Below are 13,780 nucleotides of genomic sequence, written 5' to 3' on the forward strand. Positions count from 1 at the left end.
CGTTTTTTGTTTTTCACTCCACAATTAACATCCATGATTCACAAACCAACCAACCATTTTCGATTATTATAAATTATAATGTCTTAATATTGTTGAGTGCAATAATCAAAAACAAGGAAAAATCAAATAAGCAAAAGTTATTGATACTTAGCTCCTTTATAATGGAAGTGATCGATTTGATGAAATGGACGAGCTCCCCATATCTCCGCAACAACAACAAGGCAAAACTTTGAAGAAAAAAAAAAACAGAGTGAGTCACGTGTTCAACACGTTGCCCTTAAGACATTAGCGCCCGACTACACTCAAGAGTGATGCTATACCCCTCACATGACGGATATCTCCAGGATAAAACACCCTACTACACCTACTACTAGCATAGAAAAAACCATAAAAGAAAATCTCGAACACTTGAGAAAACAATATAAAATGTTTTTTTTTCCTTAGGGGTCCCTCTAAATATAGAACAACCACTTTCCCATAGATTTTACAAAAGTAATGAATTTGTTTATATAATTGACAAAAACAACTTAAGAAGAAAAACTCCCCGATGTGGGACTAAAAGGTTTATATTGTTTCTTAAAACTACTAAAAATTAGAAACTCCACAATGTGGGACTAATAAGTTTCATTCACAAAAGAAAACAATAAATTATAATTTTTATTAAAACTTTTAAAAAATTATTTTTTATTAATCGTTTTCCAACAATCCCCACATGAATGAAAACTCAATAACACATGAAAACACAGATAAATCTTGGTAAATCAACATCCCAATCTCACGATCCAAACAGACTGATCGTCCAAGTGTTGAAATCATACTAGTCATTTCTACGTCCTCTCCCTCACACAAAAGGTGTTGACCCCATGGTCATACTATGGATTGCACGAATCATAATAGTATTGAGAGCTTTCATCTTTAGTTCTCACATGGTGAGACTATAGGTATCTTTCACCAAAGTGAAAAAGCATGAACTAGTGAACCCTTAGTGACCTTTAGGTCCTAAGTTCCAGTAATACCAAAACCATCAAAACGAAAATCACATAAAAAGCGCAGGAAATACCATTTTAGGCAGAGGTGTCCATGAGGTCTTGAACCTTTGCTTAGTGAGATATTACCGGAATTACTTGCTAGAGACAGTGAACTATGTCTTGAACTGCTAGTATTTGATGTAATTCGCGATAACAACCACGGATGATATCTCCAAGGCTGCTGCCAAGCTCGTGCCGTTTTGTCCAATTTGGCCTGGACATATCCTGTTTCTCAGAGTTGTAAGATTTTCTTATATGGTTAGTCTGATTCTTTTATGATGTTTGCAGATGATTCATGTTCTTCGCGATTGTGGTGTAGTGTTGTACAAATTCAAAAGCATGACAGAGGTTATTGATCCATTACCACTATATCTCCCACCCGTCTTCAAGCCTCTAGATCATTATCTAGAACTTGTAAAGGTATATTGCTAGACTTGCTGAATTTTATGATGAGTAACTGAAATTCATGAGAATTCTAGGTTTCCTTGACTTCTTTTTTTCCAATCTCATGTTGCTTGTATCGTCAGCATTCAATTTGGTGAGGGTAATCTTTTAGCCACGTTTAGTTGAGAGTTGAGAATGAAATCTGTGATGGTAATTCATTACTTGAACTTTTATGGTTACCAACATGAGCGTTGACTGTTAGTAGTATAGATCCTTAATTCATCTGCAGGCTAAATCTTGTGCGCTTCTTTTTGCTATATCTTATTTATTCTCCACTGTATTTTTGTACAAGATAATTGTTATCACGTGGTTCTTTGAAAAAAATTAAGGTCGATCTTAGTTTTACTGTCTTGCAGTAATTTGTGCATCCTCAATTTGGTTATATGTGTCTAGTTTCATATTCATACTGATGCGCTTTACTGATCTCTTCTTCTATGCAACACCATATTGCGTATTTGATCATGCTCTCCCTAATAGACACATTATGAATGAACTTTATGCCTTTGATCTTGACGTTTTCATGATGTGTGGTAACGATTAGTGCTAGCCTGCTAGGAGTTAAGCTGCTTCTTTCTTAACTAAAATTTCCTTCCATTGGTAACAGTGGTGCTGGTTTCTACTTTATGCTCTACTCGACCATTAGAAAGGGCTACATCATCGTTCATTATCTGACTGTCCTGGTTCTGTATCATCTATATACTTATGCGTCTTTTATATTTTAACAGGAGCGGTTTGAGCCTGAGGAAGCAGTATTTCAAACGTTTACGGATATCCACAGAAAGCAAATGGGTGGGGAGATTAGTCTACTTGACTTTTATCAAGCTATTTGTTTCTTGTTTCATGAGCACATTGACATCGTCCATGAATTTCAGAATTATGGCGTTGACTTCCTCCAAGCGCAGGTAAAATGAACATTAGACTTTAGGCTGACCCAATTTTATTTGCTAGTAATACGATTAGAGGTATCTGTTCCATATAAGACTTCCATTGGATGGGGCTGATGTGCTTAGATGGGCCCCATCTTATAATGGTCTGTTCAGTGTTAAGACAGCCTATACCTCCATGATAAGATCAAACACTTACTTCCTGTGGAAGTGTGTGCATGATCGCCTTCCTGTAGATTTGTACCAACTATTGATAGCTGATGTCCTTTTTGTCTGAATGATGTAGAAACTGTCACCCACCTTTTTATTGATTGTCTGATCTCCAGAGGTATATGGATCGAATGTTGCAGCTAGGGTAGGAAACATGAATATGCATGAATGGATTGCTACTTGGTTTACTGGAACAAGTTTGTCATTTCTGTTGTCATCATAAGTTTATCATTTCTGTTGTCTTCGCTCTTTGGCAAATTTGGAAATTGAGATGCGCCGGAGTGTTTGATAATGCAACAGTCTAGGTGGGGAATTTAGCCAGGAAGTTTAAATGCCATTTCTGAATAGGAGGCTAATGTAGTCAGGCAACAGCATGGAGTACTGCATCCTAGACAGACTAGGAGTGTTACTACTTGGAAGTTGCCAGAAAGTGGTTTTAGTAAAGCAAATTTTGATGCATCATTTTTGAAGGATGATAAATCTATGGGCATTGACTGACTTAAATTTCTGATAGAGGGGACTGCAAGAGATCAATATGAAGTGCAGGGATCATGTTAGACTGGGAACAGGCGGAACCTGGGAAGCTATCAATGTGCAGTAGAAAGCTTCACCTGGAAGGAGTAGCGGCAGTATAACAAATGTTAGGTGTACAAACAATGACAGTATTAGAGATTATGGGAATTTATTTCTCAGTTTCCTTGTGCATAGAATGAAGCAGCAAACTCTCTTGCTAAAAGAGCTAGAGCAAGTAGAGTAGATCAATCATTGTGAACAGTTTTCCCTGTATGGTTAAGATCGCTTATAGGACATGAACTGAATTGTTTCTAACCCTTAATTTCATATCAACAAGAAAATGGAATGGGACATGTTGACTTTCAGCTAACCAGACCAGCCATCTTTGATTCTTTATGTCTAAACAAGGCATCCGAATCCATCTCTCCGAGTTTTGGATATCCATGAAGCAGGGTATCTTCTATTCAACGAGACGATACTCGGCCATCATTGCACAATTCAGGATCCAAACTGAACTCAAGCTTAATTCAGATCTACATTACATAACATGCGTTTGGATTTTCATCACTAAACCATTGAGGTGCATAATTAACATAGTGGATTACATAAGGAACACTAGCACTCGCCGTTTCTTTATTTACTTTTATTTCTATCTTCTTTGCTTCCACTTCCTCTGAAGTCTTTTTTGTTTCAACGATCTTCACCTCTTTTTCCTTCTTCTCTTCCACCACCTTAAGGGTCAGGATCTGTGCATGCTTGCGAACTTTCTTTTGTATATATTCCACCAATTTATGCGACTCCATTGTTCCTTGAACAGTTAAAGCTTGCGCTTGCAAGTCCGATCTAACGCCGTAAACATCTACACTTGTTGCATCATAAAAAAGAGAAAACATTATACATTTCCAAAATAAAAGTCATGGTCAAGCTCAAATTTCTCTTGCTTTCTCAAATGATTCGTGCATGAGTTATCGAGTGTGTGGATTTTTACCTTTGAGTTTTAATAACCTCGCCTTTAGATCATTTTCACATTTAGAACAATGCAAATGAACCTTCAGTGTTGTGGTTGTTGAAACTTTCGTCTCCCCTACTTTGGGTTGAAGAACTACCATTTCAACCTTTTTCTTGCTTATTCTAAGAACCTCCTCATGAAGTAGTTTTGGATTTATTTGACCCATCACCTTGATTTCACTGCTTTCGATATCGACATCAACTATCTGAACTCCTGCATGCTCATGTGTAGTATAAATAAGCATCATGTTTTAGTACTCTATTTTAAGCCTCTTATTATTTTTAGAGAAGAATCAAGAAATATCACCTTGGGTTCTTTGGAGACGCTTCTGGATTTCCCTTGCACATTGTACGCAATGAAGATTGACCTTGTACAAAACAGTGACCACTCCAACTCCTTCTGCAACCCCATTAGGCTGAACCATTTTAACCTTGGTAACACTTGAAAGATCGACGGAAGGAGACTACAAGAAATCTATCAAAATGGAATGTATAGCTAAATTTAGCACTATTTCTTCTGTTTTTGGACATAGTTTACTTTTAAGTTGGTGAGGTTGGATGAAAGTAGTTAAAGTTTGATGCATTAGCTTGGAATATTGAACACTACCATCCATCTTGTATATGCATGTGGCTCGGTATAGTTTTCTTTTAACCAAAACTTAGACCATTTCTTTGTTCACTTAATCAAACAAGATAAGAAAAACTCCAACCTTTTCCTACTATTAGTACCAGCTCTTGAATATGATACTGATGTTTTCTTGCATAAGGAAGCAAGTTTTTCTTCATTTGACTTAAATCTCACTTGAGCTGCATATCCATTAAGGACTTTTTTTTCCTTTTGTTTTGTATTTTCTTTGTTCAGTGCTTATTTAGGCCCATGTTATATGCAAACAACCGGCACTTGTTTCACCCTTGAGGGCCTCGAGCGTATGTATGTATGTTGCATTTTTTATATCATGTCAAACGGTGTAGGAGACTATACAAATTATCCGTTCAAGAGCGATTAGGATGTACACGTACTTACGAACATACATACGTAGAGTATCACGACTCAAGTTGGATGCAATAATGTCATAACACGCAATGGCACGAGATCAGAAAGAGATAGAAAGGAACTTAGTTTGTATTATACTGTTGATTAAAATTACAAGAAGACAAGTAAAGCTTTGCCTTACTCTTTCTTAGTTTTACATTGTTTTCATATATACAATACAACTTGGCGTCCTAAGAGCACAAGCAAGCAAAAACAAAACCCAAAAATTTTCAGTACCACAAGCATCAACATCCTCTCCACTCTGTAACTCTATCTATCCAACTCCTTTATATGGTGGGGTGTACATTGTCGAAGTTTTAGATTGGGGGATGAGCTTGGACTTGGCTTCATAACCTTAAAAATATTAAAAACCTTTAGCTGTAGTGTTAGATTTTTCAATAATCTTTAGCCATGGTTTCAAGGATGTGAGGCTGTGTGTGGTTTTAGGGTTCCATGACTGGATTGCTAATGTGGGTCTCCTAACTAACATGATATTAGAAGATTTCTGAAATGAAGTTTGTGGTGAACAGAAAGTAGGACAAAAGCAGGATTTGGCATGGGGTGCTGGAAAAAGTGAGAGACAGTGAATTTAGTGAGAGAGTGAGGAACCAAAATTCAAGAACAAGAATGACAATATAGCAGACACAACCAAAACAATGGCCTAGGAGTGGGGAAATTAAGCTTTCAGGCGGAGGACTCAATCACTACAAAAGAACAAAAAGTATGATGACATCAAGGATCTCTCAAAGCTTAACAGGAGGAGGGAGAGGGTACAAACTTATTTTGAGTATTTCCAATTTGTGAGAATTCACGGATTAGCCATTGTGGTGGAATATTATATTCGGTTGATAATTATGGAATTATCAAAACTCCAGCAAGAGTTATCAAATTGTCACGGGAATTACCAAATTCCATATGATTATAGGATTTTCTTTTATTGTTTAATAAGATAACACCTTTGTCGACGTAAAATTATGGGTTCGATTGTAAATGGGACTAGGATCCAAAATGTAATTTAAAATGGTTTTTTTTTTTTATTTCGGTTCGGGTAAATAAGAAGTTGCAAATGTGGTGGCCAAAAATAATACTCCATCCGTTTCTAAAAAACGGAGGTAATATTTGTTGCAGCTAGATGCATTAACATGCGACATGAATTTTGTTTATAGGTTGCAAAAATTTGAGGAAGAATGAAATGAGGGTACCAAATTACGTGGGGTTGTACCATATTACATACACGGAAAAATAGCAATTGCCCTTTGGGTTGGTACACCCCCAGCAATTTGGTACCCCATTAGCATTAGCAGCCTTGCAACTAACGTTGAAGACTAGATTATGCAGAATCCAGTCTATACCTTTTTGGACCCTTTTCCCCAAGTAATGCACGTTAGTTTGTTCATGTACTTTTGGTTGATGATTTGCTCAGATGAGCTTGATGTCTTATCTCAATCTGGTCCGGCTATTTCTGGCATTTGGAAATGCCATATAAGCTAAAATGTGGATATGAAAACCCATTTTGATTAATTAAACGTATACTCAAAAAAAAAAAAAAAAAAAAAAAAAAAAAAAAAAAAAAAAAAAAAAAAAAAACCACTGTGATAGTCTAAAGTCTAACCAGGGTACCATTTTTGGGACCAAATCACCAAAAAGAATTGTAAGAAAAGGCGGGAAGTATATATGTATTAATAATTGTGAATTGTACCAAGAAAGCGAGTCCAAGTAGGGTAACTCGCATCAACACCGTCCAATTCACATCCCGTGATAGACGTACGGTCATCAATGGGAGCATAACGTAAAAATAGGTATTTTTCCCAGTATAGTCGTGTATTCTACTCTCCTCCCATCTGAAGTTTAGAACCGGCCCATCCCATTTGAATTGACACAGTATTTTCAGATGCACCCATAAATATTGGGGTGTTAAAATACCCATTCCTCACATGTATGCACATTAATAGCCCTCTTTTAGACCACTAATCAAGGGAGCCACAACCACTATCATGGCACCATATTAGGTAAATCAAGAAAAGTGTCTTGTTCACACTCTTTCAACATGAATTATACACACCTGCCGGAATTATATTCTGTAATCCAATGCAAGTAAAATCTGATTCATTTGAGTGTTATTCGTCTGAGTGTTATTAATCGAAATCTGACTAAAAATTTCTAAACTATGGAGCTAAAATTTTATCGAATTCTTTCAGATATATGCCCAGCAAATCAGGTGTAAAATACTTCGAAACAAATTGTTTATGACTCATCCTTTGAATCGGATAAATAATCTGCATCAGATTTCGAGTCAGACATCAGAAAATTCTAAAACTAACAATCTAATACCGAATTAAATTCTGAGTCAGATCCAAACAAACAACATGCTAGATGACCCTTTAGTTAGTGTTTGCAATATACTATTACAGCTTGGATTTGTCCTAAGTTGATACTTCCTTGCAACAATTTCACTTGCTCTTTGGTTTCATCAGTGACAACTGTTTGTCTTAACGTACGGCAAACAATTTTATAATTCAAAAAAAAAAGTACAAGGCCATTTGGGGAAATTAATATTTAAATCGATGGTAATTTAGTCAAAGCACATGAGAAATCTCCCAACAACAACAACAAGAAGAAGATCCATCTTCTTCTCAAAACAAAACAAACAACACTTCTCCACTCTCCTCTCATCCTCCTCCTCTGTCTCTCTCTGCTACTCGCGAACTCCGCCGGCTTTCGCCGGACGGAAAACCCAAAGCTATCATCAGATTCCGGCACCACCCATGAGCAAATCCCACCAATAATTATGACCCAAACCCATTCCAAGCTTTCAAAAGAAGAACAAAACATTGGTGGTGGTGGAGGTGGTGGTGGCGGAAGAGTAACAACAGATATGAGAATCATAGTACCATTACAAGGTGTTGTACAAGGTAGAGGAGGTTTAGTCTTAGGTTCAATTATCCCTTGTGCTCTATTCTACTTCTTGCAGCTTTATCTCAAAAGAAACCGTTCTTCATCATCATCTCAACCTGATGATAATAATAATAATTCTTCACCGCCTAATACGTTATCACCGTCACCGTCCTCGGGACAACTATCTGAAGTTGGTGGTGGATTGAATCGTTCATTATCTCGTACACATTTGATGTCTCCTAGAAGTGGTGGTTCTGTTCATATATCTTCTAGGGCTAATTCAATTGTGAAATCTAATGATTCTGCTTATTATATTGGACTGAGTAAATCTAAAGAAGATCCTTATGATGCGGTTTTCAATCCTAATGGCTTTATTCAACTTGGGTTAGCTGAAAATAAGGTTAGTTTTGCTTAATTCTATGTTAATTTTATGTTTAATTGAAATTATATTTGTATTGATGGAATTGTGTTTAGTGAGGATTCTTGAATAATGGGTTTGTTTTGTTTGTGTAGTTGTCATTGGATTTGGTTAAAGATTGGCTTACTGAGAATGCCAAGGAGTTGGTAATGGGTGGAAATGAGGAATTGAGTATCAGTGGGATTGCTACATATCAGCCTTTTGATGGATTGACAGAGTTGAAAGTGGTAATGTCGGTTTCTTTTTTATGTTTTGATTTCTTTCTTGATTTGGTTATGGTTGGTGATAATTTGAATTTGCTCGGTGCATAAATTGTAATAGTAGGGCCGATAAAAGTAATAATCATGACGCGATAATAAATGAACTTTACTGATGGTGATTGTGTTAGTTAGCTGAAATAGTACTTGTAAAAATAAACCTCAGCCGAATTGATGAATATTGGTGGTCCCTGATCTGGTGAATGATTGGTTTTCGTATGCTCAATCTATGAATGATGGTGTGGTCGTCCTTAGTCTAAGCTTCTGGTGGGTTTGATTTGTGCTTGCGTTGTATACACAAATTTAGATGAGCATTTCTTTTCTGTATACAAACGTACTTCTTAGAGCTTGTATTGGAAGAAAGTCTTCTCCTACAGAATTGCAGTTTCTTTGGTGAAGGTTGATTCATTATGTAGGAAGTTGAGAACTTTTGAACCTTGAGGAGATAATGGCGTGAATAGTATACAGAACTTTCTTCAAAGCAATCATATTTCCGTGGCTTATTAACACTTACTATTAACCTCATTAAAAGGAAACTAATTGAAATTCAATATTGAACTGTACAATCTGAGGATTTTGTTCACTAACAAATTGCTGAGGACTTGCCCCAGTCAGCCTTGATTTATTTAATTTTCTTTTACCATTCTGTCTGATCTTAAGATGTACACTGTATGGTCCCAGAGAGTGTTCCCTTTTCATGACACGTGTTCCTGTTCACGCTGCAAGTTGTATCTCCATTCTTGATCTTATGAATATATCATGTGATTTATGACGAAATTTTTTAGTATGTTTCAGTTTTATCTTTCAAGCATAATTACGTTCCTTGGGTAAACAAGGAATGTAATTGCTAGTTTGTTTTTCGTGGCAGTGATTGTTATGACTCGTGGCTTAACTATGAGAATACCTAATAGCCTTCTGCCGTGTTTGGACAAAGTCACATGAATACACTTTTCTTTAGGTACTGTTTGTCTAATCATTTAACACCTGAGTTTGTGTGTATCCTTGTGGCAAAAGGATGTTTGGTTTTTATCTGGATACTGTGGCATACATTATTTCTTGCTCAAGAAAGTACATGTCCTCTCATCTGCTGTTATTAACATCTGCACCAATCATACCAATGCTGCAGGCTGTGGCAGGATTTATGTCTGAAGTCATGGATAGTTCAGTTTCATTTAGTCCGTCCCACATGGTATTAACTGCGGGTGCGACCCCTGCAGTTGAGATTCTTAGTTTCTGCCTGGCTGATACTGGAAATGCATTCCTTGTGCCTTCACCGTATTACCCGGGGTAAATTTCATATCTTCTTTTTCAGTTTCTTGATTTTGGATTTACTTGGAAAGAGTAGCATACTGTATACCACTTTCCATGGCATGGCAAATGTAACTTAATTTAGACTTTAATTGAAACACAATGCTTCACTTCATATTTAGCTTTGAACTCCTGTACGAAAAAAATCTTTAATGTGCACTAAATTTCTGCCATGTAACTGAAGCATGAAGACATTTTTGCAGGTTTGACAGGGATATAAAATATCGAACTGGAGTGGAGCTAATTCCTGTTCCTTGTCGTAGCACCGACAACTTCAGTTTAAGTATTAGTGCTCTAGATCGGGCATACAACCAGGCCAAGAAACGGGGGCTAAAGGTTCGTGGAGTTCTCTTCGCAAATCCAGCAAATCCAGTTGGCAATCTATTGAGTCGGGAAATGCTGTTCGACTTGGTAGATTTTGGTAGAGAGAAGAACATCCACATTATCTGTGATGAAATATTTGCTGGGTCGACCCATGGAGATGAAGAGTTTGTGAGCATGGTTGAGGTTCTTGATTCAGTAGATTTTGATAAGAGCAGGGTTCATGTAGTATATGGGCTATCTAAAGATCTATCTCTTCCTGGATTCAGAGTCGGGGTTATCTATTCCTACAATCAGAACGTTCTTGCTGCTGCAAAGAAGTTGGCTAGATTCTCTTCAATCTCAGTTCCTACACAGCGCCTTCTGATTCCAATGCTCTCGGATACCAAGTTCATTCGGCAGTTTATTGGAACCAATAAAGTAAGACTTAGGAAAATGTATTTAGAGTTCGTTGGTGGGTTAAAGGAAATGGGAATTGAGTGCGCAAAGGGCAGTGGTGGTTTTTACTGTTGGGCAGATATGAGTGGATTAATCCGCTCTTACAACGAGAAAGGAGAGCTCGAGCTGTGGGAAAAATTGTTGAATGTAGGTAAGATTAATGTAACTCCAGGTTCTTCCTGTCATTGTATAGAACCTGGATGGTTTAGGTGTTGTTTTACTACTTTGACAGAAAAGGATATTCCTGTAGTTATGGAACGAATTCGGAGAGTTTCCGAAATTTGTAAATCCCGCAGTTAATTGCAATTGGTTTATATTCACTTCATGCACAGGTTATAGTAGGGGAAAGCAAAATTTAATTCAAGAGTTACAGGAGTTCTTGAAATGGAAGCTTTTGAAGCTAACCGGCCAATATTTTATTAATTTTCGAAAGTTGGACGTCGTATTAAAAACCAAAACAAGAAAAAAGACAGAGACAGAGACATTATATGAGGTAATCTACTATGTTGGTTGTCCTTATTTCAGGGGCATGACCTGAGATATGAGAATCCCCCAACAGAATTGGATCCTCTATAACAGAAACAAACTTATATTCAAAAGATATAGAGGGCAATAAGAAATTTGGCACCATTGTTGCTTGTGAATTCCTTCATTCCTTGCCTTCTTTGCTAGTGCATCAACTTCTCTATTACTACCGTAGAAAACTTCTTGTCTACAGTGATTATTGCTTGATTTCTCGATTATATTGTGTTTGACTTGTTTTTTGTACAATCTATGATTCCTTCGATCCAAAAGTTTTGAAATTCTATGTATTTTGTATATTGTGAATTTGTGCACACATCTTGATCGGCTGGAATCCGACTTAGATTAGATTTATCTAATCAGAAAATCGTATTGATTGGCAACTAGCATTTGGTGGTAGTACTCTACCTGAATATGATAGTCTTGAGTCTGAAGCTAAGTTACTGATTCGGATTCATCATAACCGACAAAGGAGTTTATTAGATTAAACGCAAGAGCGTTTGTCAACAACTCAATACATCTTTTACCAAAGATAATTGAAGTGGTTACCAAACAGATTCATTCCTTTGTTGTTTGGGAATACAATCAAAATGAGTAAAGCAACTTGAGATAGTGACTTCTATCTCGAGATTCACGTGTGTGACCAAAAGGTCGAAGATCGCAGGGATACTAAGGAAACTAAGTAGATAGGGGTAGTCTACTTGGTCTCAACTATAGGAAGTTGGCATTAGATTTTGTATAGCGGCTTAGTTTTGAGTGTATTCAAAACTGGACTAGGTCCCGGGAGTTCTCTGCATTTTCTGTTTCCTCGTTACAAAATCTTGTGTTATGTTATTTATATTAGAGCATTGCTCGGTCGAACTCACGAATGTTGCTATCTCAAGCTTGTTGTCAAATTTAGTTGTCAAAACTATATCTTGATTTCTAGTCTACAAATACTTAAGTCTCGAATTAGGATAGAAGTGTAGTTGAGGTTCTAGTCTACATATAGTTAAGTCTCGAATTAGGATATAAGTATAGTTGAGAAACGAACATCACGGCAGTCATCATTGCGTTCTACCGTTTGAAAGCGAAGATCAACCGAAGATTTTGGAGAATTTGTCAACATAAGGTAAGTGAAGACTGAACCGCCTATTTGTCAAGTTATATTCATCGTTTTATCTATGAGACGATGTCCCATAACTAATTATACTATTGTAAGCATATCAAGAATTTCGAGTCAAGATTCATCTTGTAATTAGTTCTCGAAATATGACTAAGCTTAATGAACATTTGTTCATACTTGATGAATTTTGGTTAAAGAAAAGTTATTGTTTGCAATCAAAATCATGATTCAAGAATTATCATTCGAAAATAGCCTGGAACAGTCATATGTGTCATTGATGTTATTCAGGAATATTTTGAATCGATTTAGAGAGAAATATAAAAATATTGTAAGTTCGGATATAAGACAGTGTACATACCAGTCTTACAAACTGGAAAAACTGTTATAAGTCTGAAGCCGTAATACATGTGCAGTGTGCATGTAATGGAGTAGTTATATGTCGACGAACATATTTTTGGTACACATATTAGAATGCACACCTTTAAAAGTATGTGAACTCGTGAATCCGGATCGGTATGTAAACCATTACGTGTACTAGAAAAGAAGTGTTGGTTACGGAACCGGTTTGGTATCCATATGTACACATACCATAAAAGTTCTGTAGACTACGGAACTCGGTTATGTTTAAATGGTATTCATACCAACACGAATACCGAAAAAAATCTGTGAACTCCGGAACTCGATTATGTCTTAAGGTTTACATACCAGTCCACGTATCATGACATAACTGTTCACGAACAGGTTAAGTATTTGTGCCTTATACGGCTACTTACCATGTCGATTAAATTCATATATATGCACGTAAATTATTTCTCCGAGATAACTAGCATTTGAATAATCTCTAAAAACACCATAGACGTATTTGATCACTTAATTATGACTCGAGTTAAGTATTAAGTGTTATATAAGAATTCTCAAGCTTATAGTTCAGTTGGCTAGCTTCAGCTAACCATTCATGAGCGTGGTATTTTACACGGTTCGGTTACGATTCATCCTAACCAGAGTGTATATCTTGATTATGTTAATCAGATTCAAAGATTCATCTAACGGTGGATATTGTTTGCATGGTTCCAAAGCTATCTTAGCTTAAACCTAAAGCAACCTATGATTTGAATGTCTATAAGGGGAACCTCAAAAAACCGGGATGTTTGAATCCCGACACTACTTTTCTTAGTGTGTCCTAGTTGTAACTAGAGTCCTCCTCTTCCTAAAACCCTTTTAGGGTTTAGCGACTACAAAGACTTCATAGAGATTTATGAATCCTGGTCCATCTATTGTTTATCTTGATAGATCAAGTATCCTGATCTTGTTTGATTCTTCAGCTGCTCACTTGATTAGGATAGAGAGAAATCATCAAAGTTCTCTTCATCTGAGACTTTGTTGATTCCACAAGTTT

The 13,780-nt window shown here is 36.6% G+C and overlaps 3 protein-coding genes across 3 annotated transcripts; 2 read left to right on the top strand and 1 right to left on the bottom strand.

Moving 5' to 3' along the window:
• Window positions 1–1,278: 1,278 nt before the first annotated feature.
• LOC113301900 lies at window positions 1,279–3,206 on the top strand. Its single transcript, XM_026550738.1, has 3 exons — window positions 1,279–1,448; window positions 2,198–2,374; window positions 3,081–3,206. Exons 1-3 carry the CDS (start codon window positions 1,317–1,319, stop codon window positions 3,165–3,167), a joined length of 396 nt encoding a protein of 131 aa, XP_026406523.1. The 5' UTR covers window positions 1,279–1,316; the 3' UTR covers window positions 3,168–3,206.
• Window positions 3,207–3,356: 150 nt separating this feature from the next.
• LOC113301898 (heavy metal-associated isoprenylated plant protein 4-like) lies at window positions 3,357–4,883 on the bottom strand. Its single transcript, XM_026550737.1, has 3 exons — window positions 4,395–4,883; window positions 4,068–4,301; window positions 3,357–3,938 (listed from the first exon to the last, which is right to left on the bottom strand). Exons 1-3 carry the CDS (start codon window positions 4,510–4,512, stop codon window positions 3,613–3,615), a joined length of 678 nt encoding a protein of 225 aa, XP_026406522.1. The 5' UTR covers window positions 4,513–4,883; the 3' UTR covers window positions 3,357–3,612.
• Window positions 4,884–7,741: 2,858 nt separating this feature from the next.
• LOC113304686 (probable aminotransferase ACS12) lies at window positions 7,742–11,082 on the top strand. The gene is made up of 4 exons (XM_026553827.1): window positions 7,742–8,415; window positions 8,529–8,660; window positions 9,817–9,977; window positions 10,202–11,082. Exons 1-4 carry the CDS (start codon window positions 7,909–7,911, stop codon window positions 11,055–11,057), a joined length of 1,656 nt encoding a protein of 551 aa, XP_026409612.1. The 5' UTR covers window positions 7,742–7,908; the 3' UTR covers window positions 11,058–11,082.
• The last annotated feature ends 2,698 nt before the right edge of the window (window positions 11,083–13,780 follow it).

The sequence above is a fragment of the Papaver somniferum genome, chromosome 8 (assembly GCF_003573695.1).
Source record: "Papaver somniferum cultivar HN1 chromosome 8, ASM357369v1, whole genome shotgun sequence".
Lineage (NCBI taxonomy): Eukaryota > Viridiplantae > Streptophyta > Magnoliopsida > Ranunculales > Papaveraceae > Papaver > Papaver somniferum.

What these genes read in the sequence shown, in the direction of transcription:
- LOC113304686 (XM_026553827.1), top strand. Translation starts at nt 7,909, where the DNA reads ATGACCCAAACCCATTCCAAGCTTTCAAAAGAAGAACAAAACATTGGT. An exon ending in TTGGGTTAGCTGAAAATAAG is followed by an intron (nt 8,416 to 8,528) that starts GTTAGTTTTGCT and finishes TTGTTTGTGTAG; the next exon opens with TTGTCATTGGATTTGGTTAA. An exon ending in CCTTCACCGTATTACCCGGG is followed by an intron (nt 9,978 to 10,201) that starts GTAAATTTCATA and finishes ACATTTTTGCAG; the next exon opens with GTTTGACAGGGATATAAAAT.
- LOC113301900 (XM_026550738.1), top strand. Translation starts at nt 1,317, where the DNA reads ATGATTCATGTTCTTCGCGATTGTGGTGTAGTGTTGTACAAATTCAAA. An exon ending in ATTATCTAGAACTTGTAAAG is followed by an intron (nt 1,449 to 2,197) that starts GTATATTGCTAG and finishes ATATTTTAACAG; the next exon opens with GAGCGGTTTGAGCCTGAGGA. An exon ending in TTGACTTCCTCCAAGCGCAG is followed by an intron (nt 2,375 to 3,080) that starts GTAAAATGAACA and finishes AATTTCTGATAG; the next exon opens with AGGGGACTGCAAGAGATCAA.
- LOC113301898 (XM_026550737.1), bottom strand. Translation starts at nt 4,512, where the DNA reads ATGGTTCAGCCTAATGGGGTTGCAGAAGGAGTTGGAGTGGTCACTGTT. An exon ending in GCGTCTCCAAAGAACCCAAG is followed by an intron (nt 4,302 to 4,394) that starts GTGATATTTCTT and finishes ATGAGCATGCAG; the next exon opens with GAGTTCAGATAGTTGATGTC. An exon ending in GAGGTTATTAAAACTCAAAG is followed by an intron (nt 3,939 to 4,067) that starts GTAAAAATCCAC and finishes CAACAAGTGTAG; the next exon opens with ATGTTTACGGCGTTAGATCG.